The 20,993-nt window shown below is 48.9% G+C and overlaps 1 protein-coding gene across 2 annotated transcripts in view; it reads right to left on the bottom strand.

Moving 5' to 3' along the window:
• Positions 1 to 20,993, bottom strand: part of TFPI (tissue factor pathway inhibitor) — a 242,205-nt gene that overhangs the window by 51,905 nt on the left and 169,307 nt on the right. The window contains exons 6-7 of one of the 2 annotated variants that reach the window (XM_069225779.1): positions 5,537 to 5,629; positions 2,269 to 2,361 (exon numbers count right to left, since the gene is read on the bottom strand). In XM_069225779.1, the coding sequence (XP_069081880.1) occupies positions 2,269 to 2,361; positions 5,537 to 5,629 (186 nt within the window). The remainder of the gene's footprint in view (positions 1 to 2,268; positions 2,362 to 5,536; positions 5,630 to 20,993) is intronic. The other variant, XM_069225780.1, reaches the window with a different exon arrangement.

The raw sequence follows: 20,993 nt of genomic DNA, 5'->3' as shown, positions 1-20,993 counted from the left end.
ACCATCCTCTGCCATAGCAGAGGGGCCGCCCCTGGTAATATAGGGGGCAGGTTTGGTTCTATTCAGACGAGATGCAGTGCTTTTTGTTGTCTGTGTGAACTAGCAAATTAGCTTAATTGGTTTAAGCACTATTTGTGAGATCTGCATACAATCTGCAGGTGATAGAGTTGATTTATACCTGAGATGACTCAGCGTTTCATGCTCATAATACTAATTGGATGAGCCCTGCTGATTTAGTACGGCTCAATCACACTGCTATTTTACATGACTTACAACCTGCAAAGAGTAGATGGTAAAGGCATTACTTATGAAGAGATCACATGCCGATTGATATATTTACACATGTATGATCCTTTATGTCTGCCCCAAGTGTCTTAGATATGTGTTTTGGCATTGGGTGCTGTGTCCTGTGGCCTATGTGAGTCGACTACGTCCACAATGCGAAAAGTATCAATACAAAACAACCTGACAGGGATGTGGTTCTCAGTTGTATACGTAATTACGTTACAGATGTGTCATATGTATGAAATAAAGTTATTTTCTTTGTGCTTTACTGGTAGAGTACTTAAAATTTGTTACATTGTGATTGTAAATGGCATCCAAATCCGTTATGTTTATGAGGGTTAAAACCATGAACTGCATTATTTCTGAATTAAACAGTAAATAAGCATTGGCACCTAACTCAATGTTAACTGGAAAATTACTTTGCTTTAAACAGTGAGCCTCTCACCCATTGAGAAAGACTTTACTGCAAAAACAGCAAGCCAATGTGAAAGACAGTGCTCCAAGGTTAAATAAGCCACACGGTCATGCTTTAGATCTTCTTGAAGCTAAAACAAATTTAAAGGCAAGGCCTCATCATTATGTTCCAACATGGCAGCCATCTTTAAAACAGAAATTCCCAAGAAAACCATCTGCTTTGTACCAGCCATCCCACTGCTCGCCAAAGCAATATAACAAGCTATTTCACCATTGCACTATCTCCCTATAACAAACATGAGCAATGACCAGCAAAATTGTGTTAAACAAAATCGTGCACCACATTTGCAGTGCATGGACACTAAAATGGGTCTAATTTTCAAGCAAAGTAATATACATGCTGCCAAATCGATAGTCCACAAAGAAGGAGATCAAGATGGAGTGGAGACAATACCCCTCCCTCTGTACTGCTCTTTATAGCTCTTTTTAATGACTCTAGCTCTGGTAGAGCGGAGGTGCAGTCAGGACAAGCCTAAAAAGTATTTTGTTCTGAGAAAAAGGGCTGCATTTTTCGTGGCACTTGCCTCTGATCTGGTTACTAATGGCTTGATTTAGAATGTTGCAAACTGGTTACTCAGTCATACTAGACAATCCCTCACCAGTACTACAAGTGCATTATCCCATGGCACTTTTAATAGGATGGACAGGATATCTGTCACGTTTGTGACAGAGTAAAACATCTGCCAAACTCTAAATCAGGCCCTTAGTGTTGATGCATGTGACTAAAGAACATAGAAGGCATAATGTGGGTAAGGGTACAGCTTGGTCAGAAGGATTGGGGGGGTGAGGTCTTCTAATTTTCCAACAATCACATTTGCACATCAAGTTAAAATACATTAATATGACAAGCAGAGATAGAGAGGGGCTTTCGGGGCAGCGTAGATTGAGACAATTGTGCATTGTTAGGCTACTATGAGGCAAAAAACGAAATGTTTTGTAAAACAACCAACATTTTTGAAGTCCTTCAAAACAGATGTGGGGGCGCGAATGCCAGATGCAAAGCGAGCGGGAGAGAGAGCAGAGTATGTGTTTTCATGGTTGTGTGTATTTACATATCCAGGTGAGAGCACTTGTATCCAACTACCTACTTCAGAATTCATTTATTAGGAGGTGTAACACCTTAAACACCCCTCTTGACGTTACACCCCTGATTGTGCGGGAGCCAACTGCCAAACATTTCAAGTACATATGGGTGTTATAAACAGAGTTTATTTGTATTCTCTCCTTCGAATTTTAACATTGTTAACAAACCACGTTCACCTCTGTCATCTAGAAATCTCAGAACATTAATTGACACCCAGATTCCAAAAGTACCAATTGAGACCATGCCAGTTTTAGAAAGACGCTACACAAATGCACTTATGCCAGAATAGCACAACACACACAAGTGGCATGCACCTCTCTTCCACTTGGAATGGGTCAGCGATTTGCAAGGAGGGAGAAAGATGGCAGCTGCCCAATAGTGTTGGGTACAACTTCCCTTTTATACAAAAGAAATGTATGAATTACCTGCACTTCTAGCCGATGCTGCAGGTATATCAAATATTAAACTGTCATTTATTATATCAGTCCTTTCTTCCTGGCCCTTTAAAACTGGAGGCACTTACAGAAAGAGAGAAGGCGACGATTAAATATTATTCTTTGCAGAAGACAACACACTAAGTGAAAATAATACAAACAGAAATGCATATCTGTTGCATGAACACACTTACAGAATGCTAGCCCAACAAACACGCATTCTAATTGCATAAACGCCGGCAAAACAGATTAGCAATTGACATTAAAACCGCAACCTTTCCTCACGGCTGTTTGTTTTTTGTTCACAAAGAATGATATTTTCTTGACACTGTCTCCATAAAATTTGAATAGTTCACATTAAACAACTTGCCATGGCTATGCTGTCTGCTGAGTGAGGGAAAGGTATTATTAAATTTGACAGGGCTTCCCATAATGCACCATGTCTGCTCGAAATGGCAGTTAGGTTGAGCTAAACAGTTTGTAATGCTGAAGTGAGTGAAAATGTATATGTTGTATATAAGGCCATATAAATGCACACACATAACATATGCCTTGTATGTTAGCAAAAGGATCTTGGTTAGTGCACATAAGCAGAACTTTACAGGGGTGGGCCAGTATCCTTCAACTGCAGTGACACAGATAAAACAAGCATTTGCAATGCAATAAGTCTCGCATTTTCTTGAGTTAGCGCTATTGGCATTGTAAATTAATATCTGGATTTTTCTTGGCACATAAATTGGTCAACCCTGTCTCATTTTGTCTTTTCCTGTCATTTAATTCTAGTGGCCCAGCATTAAACTAAAGCACTTCCATTTACCTTCTTCCTCTACCTTAAAACATATAGAAATATCATACAAACCTTTATCAGAAATGAACTTTTTAGCATTAGAGTTTAATGCTCAAAACCCAATAACAAAAATATAATTTGGGATGAATTGGAGGGTGAAAGGAAAGACGGAGTCAGGAGTAAAGATTGAGAGAACAAGTGGCATAGTAACTGTGTCATGGGCCCTGGAGTAAGAAAGGAAAATGGTTGACTGCAATTTTGGTAGGAAAATACAGCATTAATTAGACCTGAGTGAGGTCTATAGGTCTTTGGGCCCTGGTACCACTGCACCTATTGCTCCATTGATAACTAGGCCTCAGGAGCAAAAGTGGATGGGGTAGAAAAAGAAAAGCGAAAGGAATACAACAGACAAAAGGAAGAAAGAGAAGGGATCACAAAGAAATAAAAGAAAGAAGGGAACGAAAGAACGAGAAGCTTAAAACACAACCAAGAGAATAAATAGAGCAAACGTGTGCGACAAAAGGAAAAAAGGGAAGGAAGCCAGTGAACGAAAAGTAAAGAGGAAAAAATAATGAAAGAAGTGTGAAAAGAAACAGAAAAATGAACATTAGAAAAAAAAGACCGATGGTGAGAGATACAAGCAGCAAAAGAACCAGGGCATGTATGTACTGAAACATTACAGACAAGCAACTTGTGGCTTCCACATACAGACGGGAAAAATAGGGATTCATAGTAAAACGTGAATTGACAGATAAAGATAAGAAACAACATCAGAGGAAGGAAGGAAGAAAGATCTAAAAAAGAAAGTGATAGGACACATACTGAGTCAAAGGAAAGAGCAAATAAAAAAGACAAAGAAAGAATGAAAGGAAGAGAAAAAAACAGTGAAAGATTGAATGCCTGATGAAGAAAAAAGAGAAGAAACAAGGAAAGAAATAACCACGGTTTTGTAAGTTTGAAAGAGGAGGTAGCATGGAAGAGGAAAATGAAAAAAGGAAGAGGAGTGGAAATAAACATTTGAAAGAAAGAGCAAAACTGTTAACGTGGATTTTAAGAGCTGGGAAGAAAAAAGTGGGAGAGAAAGAAAACATTGAGAATAAACAGAGTAAAGGAAGGAACGGCGTGAGATAGGTGAAACAGAGCCTCCCAAATAAAGATGGCAGCTCAGAATAGAGCTAATTGGCTCCCCCACGTCTTCAAACAGAAGTCAGAGTGTGGAACAACAGGGGGCACTGCAGAACAGCAGGAGGTTCATTAGCAGAGTTGTATGTGAACCCCAAGACAGCAATATTGGGGCACTTCAGATCAAGATTGGGGGTATAGACAGAGCTATGGATATAACAGGTGAGAAATGAGAAACGGAGCGCCCTGTAATTCCTGGTATTGGAATAATGGGGCACTGCAGGTTAGGGTTGAGGTGCAGTGACAGAATTGCATTGGGCTGCAGTACTGGAATAGTAAAGGGCACACAAGTGTACTGACTGCAAGAATGGAAGCGCTCTGGCAGACAGCGTGTGTGGGGTTCTTGGCACTGGCACGGCTGAGGGCTTGGAGTGTGTGAACTGCCATGCACTGTTGGAATTGCACCCAAGGTCCCAGTACTGGAGCAGCAGAGTGTACTGACTGCAATAACTGAGGTGCTCTGGCAGACAGCATGTGTGGGGCTCCTGGAACTGGCACAGCTCAGGGCTTGGAATGTGTGAACTGAGGTGCACTCATGGAGATGAGAGTGGGATCCCAGTGTGGAGCAAAAGTGGGCACTGTCTCTAAGGATTGCAAAGCCCTGGTAGAACTGGGTGCCTAGACTATAAGCAATTATAAGCGACCCTCTACCCTTGCTCTCAGCACACAGGCAGGCACACTTGGTAAAACAAATCCAAGCCAAGGAATGGCAGGAGCCAGGCAGCTGAGAGAGGGTGTAGAGAACCCAGAAAGACCAAATGTGACCAAGATAACAGCCTGATTTATAGCCTTGTTTTCAGCTAAGCTCAGATGAAGAATGCTCTGCAAATAAAAGGGGAAGCTTCCCTGGTCACGAGCAGGAAACAAATTTAAAAAAAAGACCCCAACAGACCAGATAAACAGGACAAAGCGTAATTATACTGTAGTTGGGCTGTGCTCCCACACAGAAGTAAGCAGGAAAAAAAGGCATGGCTGACCACCAGCAAGCAAGGATTTTTAAATGACACTGAAACTAACAAATGAAATAGCTAGAAGCCCACAGAAGAAGTATATTTAAAAGTATACAAGAGGTTGTATGCTTTCGCTCGACCTAAAAAGGTCTGATGACAACTACTGATTCAGAATATATTGTATGCTTCTGCTACAGCACTACATGCTAAACCTACGAGAGGGACAACATCCCTGTAAAACATACATAGTAGTGTTATAAGTTTATGATGTCTAAACAATTGTTGGAAATAACAATATTATTACTCTGACACACCTAGTAATGAAAATGCAAGTATTTACCTGTACTTCTTGCTGATACAGCTGGCACCTCAAATGTTAAGCTGTAACTTAAAGTTTCAGTTTTTTCTTCCTGGCCATTTAAAACTGGAGGTACTTATAAGGAGAAAAAAAAAACAATAATTATATGTTTACTTCTCACAATGTAATATAATTAGATAGCTGAATATCATAACATTAAATAAATCAGTTTTTAAATCATGGCATTAATTATATTATTATTATTATAATTATAGGGTCAAAATTAAGGTTTTACTATATTTTGTACTACATTATTATTTATTCTTAAGAAGAAGAAAGAAGAGGAAGAGAACTAGGGTCTAATGCATCCACTCCAGGATTTTGCTTGAACTTGTAGTCACAGGTTCACATCCTGGTGGTCTAATCAGTCTTTCATTCTTCCTTGGTCAATCAAAGGAATACCAACTACACATCAGGGAAACACAAAACCTCTGTATTTCAGCAACAAGAGAGGCACGAGTCAATGTGTGCTTTACAAATACATGTTTTGCTACAAAGACATTTACTCAGCAGAACAGATCAATTCTTGTAAATATGATGGAAAAACAGAATGTTATGTTACTGGGAATTTGTATAGTGTCCAGCATTCATCAATTACTTGGTCCCCTGAGACTGTACAGAGACATTGGTCTGCAATTAGTATTAATCCAGAGAAGGTTCTCCACTGTGGGGTTTTGTTCCTGAACCACACTGGTGTGGATAGGTAGTTTGTAGGGTGTGGGTTACGCTCACAAAGGTATTCCCTAAGGGAGGTGGGTCTTGCCACCCTACAGCCTGTGCAGTGGGATGTCTCTGAGTGGTGATTTACAGTGAGGGTTCAAGCCTTCAGGCTCCTTTGTCTAACCGGTGTCACTTGGTGAAGTGCTGTCGTATAAGCGTATTGGATCTCTTGTCCCCCACATACCTCAGCCACAGAGCCACTGAATCCGTCCCATGGGTTACGTCTAAAAAAATTGAGTGCTGTTCAAATCAGTATGCTCGGTCCACAAGCCGACAAGGCTGTACATCAAGTGGAGCCTTGCTGTCTACAAGGCAAGTTTGTATGTTACTGTCTACACCACTCTGTGCACTGAGCCACTGATAACTTGCTTTGCCTGCAGTTTTCAAATGCGAGGAAAAGCGGCAAAGCCTTTTCCATTCAGGCTGCCTGACTCTGGGACAGCCTTGCCTTCCTTCTTTGTACTTAGACAACCTGTTGTCTTTCAGGAAGTTACTAACAATTTGGCTTTACAATCAATTATTGAACTCTGGCAGGCCATTTTCATCATGAGTCAGATTATTTTACAACTAGTGCCACCTATTAGGTACCATGGTCCTTTATAAATGTAAATAATAATAATAATAATAATAATAATAATCTCATGCCCTTCCAAATGACCTAGGTGGTTGTGTGTTACAGTATTTACAGTTCGTATATTTTCTTTTTCTCATATGGGGTGTACTGCTCCTGATCTATGTTCTATTGCAAACATGTCAACTTGTTGGGTTCTAGTTTCTCTCATTCTTTGTAATCGGGAAACGTCCATCCCTATCTTGCATTTTTTCTGTTGCTCATGTACCTAAGCTCCCTGTGTTGATATGCCTGATGTTTCACTCAATTTTGGGAGTCCCTCTGTCTTCTGTGTCCATCAGTCCCTCGGTAACACTGCCACTTTATTTTCTCAGACCCACCACAACCATCTCTGAGGTCTCTTTCTCCACCAGAATCATCTCTGTGCTTCTCTCTCCCCATTGTCTTATGGCCCCTGGTTCCCAAGAAGAGACAGAACAGCTAGGCTGTTAAACTGATTGAGACCCAATCAGATAGGTTTGAACCTATCCTCGAACACTTCAGTGGAGCAATATACAGCTCTGGCTTTTGCAACAACTGAGCAGCTGCGGCCTGTCCTTTATGGCGGAGGGGCCACACCCCTCCACCCTTTACCCCTCATGAAGAGTGCCTGTCAGGCTAAGCAAAGGTCAGCCGAACAGACACTCTTCATGTTCAGATCAGGCAGCCGGAAGCGAGACATGCACAATTTGAGCAGACTCCTGGCTGCCTGAGCTGAACTTTGTTGGGCTGAGGTCAAGGCCTTCCCCTTGGTGACGAGGGGAAGCATCACCGATTGACTTTGACCTGGGCGCTTCAGGTTTAAGCCCTGAAGCGCCCAGGGCGAGTGTCAATCAGTGACACCTCGTCACAGAGTGGGGAGGGGTTAGAAGTCTCACTCACCCCATTCCACTCTGTGACGAAGTTGGGACTGCTGCCTTTCCTCATTGGCTGACCTAAGGTCAGCCAGAGAGGGAAGGCAGCAGTCCCAACTCTCCTGGGACCTCCAAGCTGAAGGTAAGTGTGTGTGTGTTTTTAAATGGATGTATCGCCTGTGCGTGTATGTTTGAATGTTGACAAATGTTGTGAATGGATGTGCGTGCATGTGTGGATGAATAAGTGTGAGGGTGCTTCCCGCCTGCCCCCTCCCTTCTAAAATGACCAGCTGCCACTGCAATTGAGGGGTAGCTCTGCTGTCTGCGACAGGTGAGGAGAAGTTCTGCTGTCTGAGGTAAGGGAAGAACAGCTTTGCTGTCTGCATGGAGCAAGATAGCAGCAACCAGAGCCAGGGATTGAGCTGCCAAAGGTGATGGATTGCTCTGCTTTCTTTGAAAGTGAGTAACAGCTGTGCTTAGCACTATCTATGGTTAAAGAGAGATAGCTGTGCTTTCAGCACAGAGTGAGGAGCGAGTCAGCTGAGCATTCACCATATAATACCCTTTTGTCTAGGCAATCAGGCTGCAGGGATTACTTTTGCTAATTACTATACTTATCTGTATAGACCAGAGTTTTAGAAAGAGTTGAGAAGTGTGCAAGCTAGGGGAGCGCCAGTCGGTCATTTCCTACAGGATCTTGTTCTTGCAGGTTAAGAGACAGACTCTGGCACTCTCTGATAGAATGGCTAGACTGAGTGTTCTAGATCTAAGAATGCTAAACTTTCGATTTCCTCATTGTTACTGTTGTGTCAATTCACAAAAACCGGGTTGGAATTATGTTCATGAAATATGAATGTGTTACAAACCAAAACAGATTAATTTGTGTGTGCTTTCACATTTCCTAGTTCTTTTGTCCTTGTCAGTGATCCTCAGGAAGTACTTCACCTGAGAGAGATGTCAATTTCATTAAACAGTAGCTCAGCCATAACTCATCCTTTGTAACACTTTGGGCCAAAATAAACATTATTGGTCTTCTTCATATACATTCCTTATTGATTTCTGGAATCAATTCTAGAAGATCCCAAGACAACAAAATATATCTATTACGGAATACTGCAACGCTGTGAAAAAGCTACTGTCAGTTTACAGGTCAATGTCTACAGACCTCTTGCCTCGTCCCTCAACAAGGACTCTCTATTAGGGGTCCTGGGCTCAAGAGCTCTAGGCCTGTCATGCTTTGACAACACCAGCAGATTTCAGACCCAGGCACTGCTTATTTCCTAATGGATATAGGTGGTCATTCTGACCTCGGCGGTAAAAGGCGCTTACCGCCGGTCAGAAGACCGCCATAACACCGCCGCGGTAAACCGCCACGGTCATTCTGACCCGCAACTGGCAAACCGCCAAAAACCCGACATCAACAAAAGTCCTGAACAGCAACGGCCAGCGAAAAACTGGCGATGACCAAACCTCCACCGTCACGCCAACAGAAATACACCCATGCCATTCCGACCCACAAATCCCCGCAAATCCCCGCAGCGGTCTTTCAACCGCAGTATTCCATTGGCGGTACACACCGCCGCGGTCAAAATACACACACCTTTACAAAACACTACCACATTGGACAATTCAAAATACACACACCTGAGACACATACACACACCACTCCCACACACCCAATTAAATATAAAACACACACCCACATCACCCACAAACCCTTACAACCACAATTGCGACTGAAGGACAGAGAGAGACAGCACAGCATAGAGTAGACCATCACACAGAGGCAAATCACAACATCACCCACACAATTTCCACGCACAAAACACCATACACCACCACACTCACCACACTCTACAACACATACACCACCCCTTACCTCATCCACACCACCCCATGGCACCCCAAAGACACCCCAGGTTCTCTGACGCCGAACTCAGGGTCATGGTGGAGGAAATAGTTTGTGTAGAGCCCCAGCTCTTCAGGGCACAGGTGCAGCACACCACCATTGCCAGGAAGATGGAGCTATGGAGCAGAATAGATGACAGGGTCAACGCTGTGGGACAGCATCCACGAAATCGGGAGGACATCAGGAAGCGGTGGAACGACCTACGGGGGAAGGTGCGTTCCATGGTATCAAGGCACAACATCGCGGTACAGCGGACTGGTGGCGGACCCCCACCTACTCCCTCAGAATTCACAGCATGGGAGGAGGAAGTCTTGCACATCCTGCATCCTGAGGGCCTCGCAGGAGTAGGCGGAGGAATGGACTCTGGTAAGTCAAATCTTCACTACTTCATTCCCCCCACCCCACCTGCATGCCAAATCATACCCCCACCCTCACCCCGACCCCCATCACACCAACTCCTTGCAAATGGCTCACCATCACAACCCACCCATCCCAAAACCTAGCCCTGCATGCCTCACCAAAGCATGGACACCCATCACCAAAGCATGCCCACTGCACATACCCATCTCCCCCACAAGCCACCGTCACAAAAGCCCCCACAAGGGAATGCCAGCACTGGGGTACACGGCCACCCACCCATTACACGAAATGGCACACACCGAAGCAATAACCATACTCTTATACCCCTGCAGGACCCGAACGCCACCACACCGCCACGGAGGGTCCAGAGATGTCCATCCCACCCCCAGAAGAGGCCCCCAGTGATGACAGCAGCTCTGTCTCCCTGGACCCAGATGACCAGCCCGGCCCATCGGGGGCCTCGGGACAGTCGGTTCCCCACAGACAGCCACAGGCTACAGGAGACCTAACCCCCTCTGGGAACACCAGCACAGCTCCCACCCAGCGGGCCTCTGCCTCTGTCTCCAGGACACGTCAATCAGCGGTGTGTCCACCACTACAGGGCACCCAGGTTGACCCACCACCCCAACAACAACAGGGACCTGGGGGCAGTGGTAGTGGGCACACGGTCCAGGGGACAGAGGCCCAGGGAAACAGGGGAACTGGGAGGGCTGCTGTGCGACAGGGGGGGGACAGGCCCAGGGAACCGATTCTCCAAGAGGCCCTCTCCTCCATCATGGGAGCATACCACCGCTCCCAGGAGACGATGGCTACGGTACTGGCCAGGTTCCAGGAGATCCAGGTACTGCAGGAGGAACAGTACATGGGGTTCAGAGAGGAACTGAGAAACATAAATTCCGCAATGGGGACCATCGTCGTGGCCCTTAACCAGATAGTCACCACATTGCGGGACCATGTGGCACCACAAAGGGCCCCTGTCACTAGCCAGGACCAGGAACAGCCTACCACCTCCACCGGCGCTAGTGGACAGGAGGCCCCCACACAATGACAGGCCACCAGAACCCCACCTCCTGCAGAAAAAGAACCACCCCGCAAGCGGTACCTGAGATCTCACAAGAAGACAGAGTAGGATGCCAAGACCCCCGCCAGCAAACAATACCCCCTGATGTCATCCCACTGTCCCACATTGTCACCCTGTCCAAACTTAAACTGCCCCTGCTCCATCCTTCCACAGGCATATGGACAATGCACCTGTGAGACTGAAAACTGGACTCTGCCATGGACATTACTCCACCATCACCCATCACCGTTTTACAATCATGTCCCTAAATTTAGCACTTTAATAAAATCACTTATTGCACTTAAAAAATCTGGAGTCTGCTTGTATTTTGAACAAATGTATTAGACATAACAGTGCCAAAATGTTCAGTTACATTGTGATGACAACATACCACTGTCACACAGCTGTAGTCCATGGGCAAACAAAGCAGAGGTCACGCAGTGGGGCCCACAGCTCTGAAAACGGAAGGGAAATTCACAACTCAGTTAATAGGAACTGGGGGGATACACAGACAGTAGAGAGGCAGGAGACTTTAAGTAAATGTAAAATGGCGGGGTTGATTCGTACCTGTGTGCTACTGAAAATACTGTTGTATCACTGTGTCCCTGTTGTCTGTGTCGTCCCCGTCGTCTTCCTCCTCTTCACTCTCCACAGGCTCCACAGCTGCTACAACACCACCATCTGGACCATCCTCCTGCAGGAAAGGTACCTGGCGTCGCAAAGCCAGGTTGTGAAGCATACAGCAGGCCACGATGATATGGCACACCTTCTTTGGTGAGTACATTAGGGATCCACCTGTCATATGCAGGCACCTAAACCTGGCCTTCAGGAGGCCGAAGGTCCGCTCGATCACCCTCCTAGTACGCCCATGGGCCTCATTGTACCGTTCCTCTGCCCTTGTCCTGGGATTCCTCACTGGGGTCAGTAGCCACGACAGGTTGGGGTAACCAGAGTCACCAATTAGCCACACACGGTGTCTCTGTAGCTGTTCCATCACGTAAGGGATGCTGCTATTTCGCATGATGTACGCGTCATGCACTGACCCAGGGAACTTTGCATTTACATGGGAGATGTACTGGTCAGCCAAACAGACCACCTGGACATTCATCGAATGATAACTTTTTCTGTTCCTGTACACCTGCTCACTTTCACTGGGGGGAACCAAAGCCACATGGGTCCCATCAATGGCACCAATGATGTTGGGGATATGGCCAAGGGCATAGAAATCACCCTTCACTGTAGCCAAATCGCTCACCTCAGGGAAAACAATGTATCTCCGCATGTATTTCATCAGGGCAGACAACACTCTGGACAAAACCTTAGAAAACATAGGCTGAGACATCCCTGATGATATGGCCACTGTTGTTTGGAATGATCCACTTGCCAAAAAATGGAGTACTGACAGAACCTGCACCAGAGGGGGAATCCCTGTGAGTTGGCGAATGGGGGACATCAGGCCTGGCTCCAGCTGGGCACACAGTTCCTATATAGTGGCTCGGTCAAGTCTGTATGTCAGTATGACATGTCATTCTTCCATTGTCGACAGGTCCACCAGCGGTCTGTACACGGGAACATTCCTCCATCTCCTCGCAAGTCCCAGCGGACGGTGCCTAGGAAGGACAACATGGAGCACAGAGTCAAGCAACCCACAGGTACGTAACCACAGCTTGCACAGAACACGATTCGCTATGCATTGAATGGCTTGTATGAGTGGCAATGCAAGGCCTAGGCCTGTGTGACACAGTACAAATTAAGCCATGTGGGCCCTTGAAATGGCGGCTGCCTGACCTGTAAAGTGTGACAATGGGATGTGAGGTCAATGCGCTGGCGTGGCACACCGTGGCGGTAGGCGGTCGAAGACTGCGGCGCAAAGCAGCATTGGTTAACATTGAACCCTATGGGTCTCAGGAGCCAATGACGATGTGCGCCGGTGGTCGCGGTACGCACCGCCGCGGTATGCACCGCCGCAGGCGTGACCGCCATCTTCTATCTGCTTAATCACTCGAGACCTGATCATCCACAGGAAAGGACCTATACTGCAAGTGCTGCTGTGACCTCGGTCTGGAAGATACAATGGCTGCTGCGACTGGTGAAAGGGCCCCTGCCTTCACATCTGAGGAATTGGAGAAACTTGTTGATGCGGTCGTCCCCCAGTGTGCGCTACTCTACGGTCCTCCAGACCAACAGGTAAGTACACTGGGACCATGCTTTGTGGGCAATGCCTGTGTTGAGTGGGGTGGATGAAAGATGGTGGGGAGGGGAGCGAATGAGGCATGCATCGCACGACAGATGAGAGCATGTGCCATATGGCAAAGTTGGGGAGGGGGGGCCACTCACATCGACCATGCAGAAAATGATGATATTTTTTTTCCCACCCTGTCCATGTCACATAGGTCAGCGCCCATCAGAAAATCGACATTTGGCATGCCATCGTCAAGGACGTCCGGACCCTGGGGGTCCACAACAGACGGGGCACCCACTGCCGCAAGAGGTGGGAGGACATCCGCCGCGGGAGCAGGAAGACCGCAGAGGCTCTGCTGGGGATGGCCTCCCAACGTAGGAGGGGTGGCTCCCGTCAATTGACCCCCCTGATGTCCCGGATCCTGGCGGTGGCCTACCCCGATTTGGATGGGCGCGTGAGGACATCACAGCAGACACAATGGGGTGAGTACCAGCACATTCTGCTATGTTAGCGCACAGTGGAGGTGTCTGGGTGGGGGAGGAGGGCTGTGGGTATCTCTAGGCCAGGGCGACTTCTGTAGGCTGGTCCCCTCCGTAAGGCATGGCCCTGTGCCCCCGCCCCCCACCTCTGTAGGGTGCTAAGTACAGCTATCCATGGCCCTGGGTCACCTATGAGTGCAGTTGTCGTCCATAGGCTTGTAGGCCAAGTCACAATCATTGAGTAGTGTACACCGAGTGCGCGGCGTAGTGCAGGGGGCTTCTGTGTCTGTCCTCTCCGCCAACGGTGTCGCCAATGCATGCACTCAACATGTCATTTTTTCTCGCCCCCCCCCTTTTTTGTGGTCTTCCTGTTCATGTGTGCATTAGCATCATCAGGCGGAGGAGAAGTGGCATCGGAGCACGAGGGAGCTGCATCTCACATGGCCCCGGAGGGCCATGCAACCGACTCCGAGTTCACCAGTGAGACGGAGGGCGAGGGGAGCTCCACAACGGGGACCCGTGGAGACGTCAGCGACACAGACACGTCCTCGGAAGGGAGCTCCCTTGTGGTGGCGGCAACATCCGTGCCCACCGCTACAACAGGTACAGCCGCCACCCCGCGCACCAGCTCCGCCCTCCAAGCAGCCCCTCAGCGTTCGCCCCGTGCCCGCTCGGCCAGGAAGGCGGGCCTCTCCTTCGCCCCAGGCACCTCAGGCCCTGCCCCAGTTACCCCTGCTGCCCTCAGTGAGGAGATCATTGACCTCCTCCAGACGCTCATTGTTGGGCAGTCTACCCTTTTGAATGCCATCCAGGGTGTAGAAAGGGAGGTGCACCGGAGCAATGCATACCTGGAGGGCATTCATTCGGGTCAGGCTGCCCATCAGCGATCGTTCAACGCTCTGGCCTCAGCACTGAGGGCAGCCATTGTCCCTGTCTCCTGCCTCCCCCCTCCAATTTCCTCATCCCAGTCCCACTCCCCTGTTCCTCTGCCTATCCCAGCCACACCTACAGACCAGCCTGCACTCACATCAACACCCAAGGGCAGCTCATCCAGACATAAGCACCACAGATCACACAAGCATTCACACATGCAACATCCACATGCAGACATGCCAACAGCCACTCCCTCCTCCTCGTCTCCCTCCTCCCTCCCTGTGACGTCTCCAATCACACCTGCATGCACACCACCATCAGCCAGTACGTCCATCACCAGCACACCCACCAGAACACTCCGCACACGTGCAGTCACCACCCCCACTGCCATTTACACGTCCCCTGTGTCCTCTCCCAGTGTGTCTGTCACCCCCTCTTCCAAACCACACAAACGCAGGCAGCCACCCACCCAACAGCCATCCACCTCACGACAGCCTCCGTCACAAGCACCTGCACCCAAAGACAGCACACTTGACTCTCCTACAACCACATCCTCTTCCTTCACTCCAATACCCACTGCACCTACCCTTCCCACTGCTCCTAAAAAGTTTTTCCTCTCCAAAATTAACCTCTTTGCATCACCTGACCCACCCCCTCCATCTCGTAAGAGTCCAAACAGCACCTCAGCCACCACAAGCCCTGCACCTACAAGGACCATAGTCCAGGGCTATTAGAGTCCACCAGCTTCTAGGGCAGCAACATCAGCCAGCAGCAAGGGGACAGCCAGCCCACCCCCTGGGAAAAAAACTAAAAAAGGGAAGGGCCGGCGCGAGAGGCCAGAGACGGCAGCCCCCAAAGGCAATACCCTGGCACCGTCACCTGGCACATCCACAAAGGGAGGCAAGGGCCCCAGAGAATTGGCGAAGGAGGGCAAGGGCAGCAGGGCGGACATTTCCGGCAGCAGGCGAGCTGCCCAGGAGGGCCCCCCAAAAGCCCCATTTCGGGTGTGAAGGAGGACACCCACGGGCCCAGGACTCCAGCACAGGAGGGCCCTGCAAGCGAAAGGTCGGATGGCGACTGAGCGGAAAATATTGGCCCGATCTGGTTCCCTGGGAACACATGTCAAGCACCGCTGAACAGGGCCCCGCCGTGACAAGCACCGCTGAACAGGGCCCCGCCGTGGCAAGCACCGCCGAACTGGGCCCCGCCGTGACAAGCACCGCTGAACAGGGCCCCGCCATGACAAGCACCGCTGAACAGGGCCCCGCCGAACAGGGCCCCGCCGTGGCAAGCACCGCCGAACAGGGCCCCGCCGTGACAAGCACCGCTGAACAGGGCCCGCCGTGACAAGCACCGCCGAACAGGGCCCTGCCGTGACAAGCACCGCTGAACAGGGCCCCGCCGTGACAAGCACCGCTGAACAGGGCCCCGCCGTGGCAAGCACCGCCGAACTGGGCCCCGCCGTGGCAAGCACCGCCGAACAGGGCCCCGCCGTGACATTCACCGCTGAACAGGGCCCCGCCATGACAAGCACCACTGAACAGGGCCCAGCCGTGACAAGCACCGCTGAACAGGGCCCCGCCGTGACAAGCACCACTGAACAGGGCCCCGCCGTGACAAGCACCGCTGAACAGGGCCCCGCCGTGGCAGGCACTGCCGAACTGGGCCCCGCCGTGGCAAGCACCGCTCCGCTGGGCCCTTCCTGTCAAGCACCGCTCCGCTGGGCCCTTCATCTCAAGCACCGCTCCGCTGGGCCCTTCCTGTCAAGCACCGCTCCGCTGGGCCCTTCCTGTCAAGCACCGCTCCGCTGGGCCCTTCATCTCAAGCACCGCTCCGCTGGGCCCTTCCTGTCAAGCACCGCTCCGCTGGGCCCTTCATCTCAAGCACCGCTCCGCTGGGTTCTTCATCTCAAGCACCGCTCCGCTGGGCCCTTCATCTCAAGCACTGCTCCGCTGGGCCCTTCATCTCAAGCACCGCTCTGCTGGGCCCTTCCTGTCAAGCACCGCTCTGCTGGGCCCTTCATGTCAAGCACCGCTCCGCTGGGCCCTTCCTGTCAAGCACCGCTCCGCTCGGCCCTTCATCTCAAGCACCGCTCCGCTGGGCCCTTCATCTCAAGCACCGTTCATCTGGGCCCTTCATCTCAAGCACCGCTTTGCTGGGCCCTTCATCTCAAGCACCGCTTTGCTGGGCCCTTCATCTCAAGCACCGCTCCGCTGGGCCCTTCATCTCAAGCACCGCTCGGCTGGGCCCTTCCTGTCAAGCACCGCTCCGCTGGGCCCTTCATCTCAAGCACCGCTCCGCTGGGCCCTTCCTGTCAAGCACCGCTCCGCTGGGCCCTTCCTGTCAAGCACCGCTCCGCTGGGCCCTTCATCTCAAGCACCGCTCCGCTGGGCCCTTCATCTCAAGCACCGCTCCGCTGGGCCCTTCCTGTCAAGCACCGCTCCGCTGGGCCCTTCATCTCAAGCACCCCTCCGCTGGGCCCTTCATCTCAAGCACCGCTCCGCTGGGCCCTTCATCTCAAGCACCGCTCCGCTGGGCCCTTCCTGTCAAGCACCGCTCTGCTGTGCCCTTCATCTCAAGCACCGCTCCGCTGGGCCCTTCCTGTCAAGCACCGCTCCGCTGGGCCCTTCATCTCAAGCACCGCTCCGCTGGGCCCTTCATCTCAAGCACCGCTCCGCTGGGCCCTTCCTGTCAAGCACCGCTCCGCTGGGCCCTTCCTGTCAAGCACCGCTCCGCTGGGCCCTTCATCTCAAGCACCGCTCCGCTGGGCCCTTCATCTCAAGCACCGCTCCACTGGGCCCTTCCTGTCAAGCACCGCTCCGCTGGGCCCTTCATCTCAAGCACCGCTCCGCTGGGCCCTTCATCTCAAGCACCGCTCCGCTGGGCCCTTCCTGTCAAGCACCGCTCCGCTGGGCCCTTCATCTCAAGCACCGCTGGCCCATTGGCAGGGCCGGATCTGTGTCGGCCACGGCTTCACGAAGCACTCTGGGCACCATGCCTCCTCCAGAACCAGTGGAGTCTGTAATCCACTTGATGGACTGTGGCTTTGCACTCCCCAGGATGGTACAGTGGGCAACCCACCCACTGTAGAGACTTGTGAGACTGTGGCTTTGCACTCCCCAGGATGGTACAGTGGGCAACCCACCCACTGTAGAGACTTGTGAGACTGTGACTTTGCACTCCCCAGGATGGTACAGTGGGCATGGAGGCCCCTCGTGGATCTGGCATCGTGGACTGAACTGGCTGAGGTGCCCCCCTTCCCCTCCCCCTGAGGTGCCTGTAGTTTTACTATCTGATGCCCCTGCAGTGTTCTCTCCAATGGAATCGGGTCTCGTGTGTGGGCTTTGCCCATGTGTTTAGGCCCATTGGCCCACGAACAATGGATGATAGCCAATATGGGCCGGACTTTTGACCTATGTATATATTGTTCATGATGTAATATATTTTATTTATATTTTCATATTTCACTTAACTTCAATTATGCTATAATATACTTCATTGTTAATGATCATTTTATTTTGTCTTTGCATTCTTCCGGGGGGGGTTGGAGGGTGTCACTCTGACTTGTTGCTCTGCATTGATGTGTGTGTTGTAGTGGGTGAGGGTGGGGGTGGGTGTGTGGCATATGTGTGTCCCCATAATTTTTTGCCTCCCCCCTCCCCTGTGTCGTAGGTGCAGTACTCACCGTTGTCTTCTGCGCCGGAGTTCGTGCTCCTGGTAGGGGAGCAGGTAGACAATAGCTGGTAGGATGTGTAGTTCTGGTTCCATGCTGTCCAGATTCCTCGTGGAGTGTGTAGAGGTGAGCGTTTTCCCGTTCGAAGTCTGTTTCCGCCGTGTTTTTATCGGCTGGGCTCCCGCCCCGGAAAAGGTGGCGGATTGGTGAGTTGTGATAGGGTGGGCGGTACATTGTCTGCCGCCTGTCTGTTGGCGGTGACCGCCGCGCTGCTTGTCTGTACTGCCGTGGCGGTCGGAGTGGTAAAGTGGTGGGCTGTGTTGGCGGTTCGCGCAAGGGTCGGAATTCAATTTTTTGGGCCGCCTGCCTGTTTGCGGGTTGGCCGCCGCTTTAATACCGACCGCCAGGGTTGGAATGACCCCCATAATGTCCTACTCAATACAGGCATAAGAAAAGGGCAGTAGGCATGACCTCAACGCCCCAACATTGGTTACTCAACCCCTACCCAACAGGGAATCGTTATTGTTCTACATTACTGCCAGAGTCATAATGGATAAGCTCATAAAATCATACTTGTAGCCCAAACCCCACCTTATTTGGTGTAATGATTATGAAATTAAACACCATTTCTGAAAATTTCCTTTTTAGACATAAAAGGATGAATAGTAGAAAATCTTATCATACTTAGGCTTTCAAATGAGGCGACCAAATCTTGGTTACAGGACTGGACTGGTTTAACATTTTTTTGAAGGGCCAATATAAGTCTTTACTAGTTCCCTAGCCACTCACTGTTGCATGGTGTGCCTCATGAACTTTCATTTGGCTCATGATTTTGAAATCCTGCTTTGGCCTACTAACCACAATAATTAGTCACCTCGTTTTCAACCTTCCTATGAATCTATTCGAGAGACAGCTCTCTACTTGTTCCAGCTATCATAGATCAAATGATGTTGCAGCTGGTCATCGTTTTAAATTAAAAAATGGCCCTTAGGGGACAAAACATACACTGTACTAGGCTTACTTCCACTCCAGTAGCCAGGCTACTTGGACAATACTGCTATGCTTGCTAAATCAATACACAACCTGCAAGTTATATTTGCATCCAGAGACACGTTTGCTGAACAACTGCTGTGCTCGCCTTTGCCATCTGTCCACTCTCCTCAGAACACTGAAACACATTCCACTTTATCTGCTATAGAGACATTAAATACAGTTATTAAATTAAGTGATTGAACAAAACAAAGTCCACCTCAAGGAATACAAACAATAACGACTAGTGAAAAGCTATAACAAAGCTCTATATATGCACCGGTGTGCTATTCTGGTGCCTTTTCTGAAGAGACTATTTATAACCCCGTTTTTAAACAGACTAATAATACCAGAATCCAAGAATGACTACTGCAAAACAAAGATGCATCCTTGGAATAGGCTATTCGTTTTGCCAGCGGAGCTCGACGCACTGGAAAAAAAGAGATGTTTCTATGTTTGAATATATTGATGTTGTAACATAAAATTCAGTAATTTCTTTTGTAGGGGCTGATCATTCACGTTAATGTCTTTTTATAATAACAAGGCAAGGCACATACTCCCACTTCACAATAAGGCAGAAATCAGAAAAGTTTCCAACAGTGACCATTCCATGCTAGATTATAGGTAGTGACCATCCTAATGCATCAGGTGGTGCTACCAGCAGCAATTGTTCAAAAAGGCTGTATCATCTTCAGATGCCTCCACAAGAGCAATGAAATAACAGTCATAGCAGCAAGTGCACAGTGTCACCAAAGAAACAACACCTGTGATATTTCAACTCAAACCAGCACGAATTCTCATTCAATTATCAGCGTTATATATATATTGGGAATCTAATTAGTCTGCTTTCTTCACTTCTGAAAAATGTACACATTCAGCTATGCAATAAGAAGTTTTCATTGTGGTTACATAAATCTAGTTCTCCCAAACAAAAGCTTGCCACAGCTGTAAAAACCCAATTATTGCACTGAAATGGCAGTTTTAATTTCCAGCAAATGCTTTTTTCACCCCCACACATGATCAGATCACCTTGAAATGCCGGTTTTAATTTGCAGTAAATACTTATGTCATCCCTGGACATAAGCAGATCCTTTTTAGTTAGTACTCATGTACACCTCTAGCTGACATGGATGAATTCGCCTCATATAAACCAGGGTTGGTGCTGAGTTTCTTACAATGTCAAAGTAGACCACTTTAATACTAGGTTCGCCATTGTTCTACCGGAGAACACCGCAATGCTGGTGGTGCAGACAATACATCTATAATACCCATCATGAGGTGGAGCCATGGTTGGATGGCTATCTCCACAGTGAGAGAGATTCTTTTAGTTGATGGGTACTCTGCTTGATGAACCAGGGGGAACTTATTTTATGGTGGCTGATCTGAATATTTTTGGTGGTGTAGCTGACCCGTAGAGCTATTCAGCCATTACAGTGAGTCTATGATGACAGGTCGCATCATTTGATGTTCCAAGCTAGAACTCTAGCCAATGTGTGAATCTGTTGAAGCACAACTAACTTGAGATGGCCAGCTAGAGATAATGTTATTATTACTGCACCTGTACCAGCAGATGCAGCATCTATGACATGCGGATGTCTTGTTTAGATGAAAGGGAACCACAGACAGGAGTGATTTCATCTTTCCCCAATTTTACTGGAGAGCCACAGAGACGTGTGGCATTGTCCTGTGT

The sequence above is a fragment of the Pleurodeles waltl genome, chromosome 3_1, assembly GCF_031143425.1.
Source record: "Pleurodeles waltl isolate 20211129_DDA chromosome 3_1, aPleWal1.hap1.20221129, whole genome shotgun sequence".
Taxonomy (NCBI): Eukaryota; Metazoa; Chordata; class Amphibia; order Caudata; family Salamandridae; genus Pleurodeles; species Pleurodeles waltl.
This window is presented reverse-complemented; position numbering and strand designations above follow the sequence as displayed.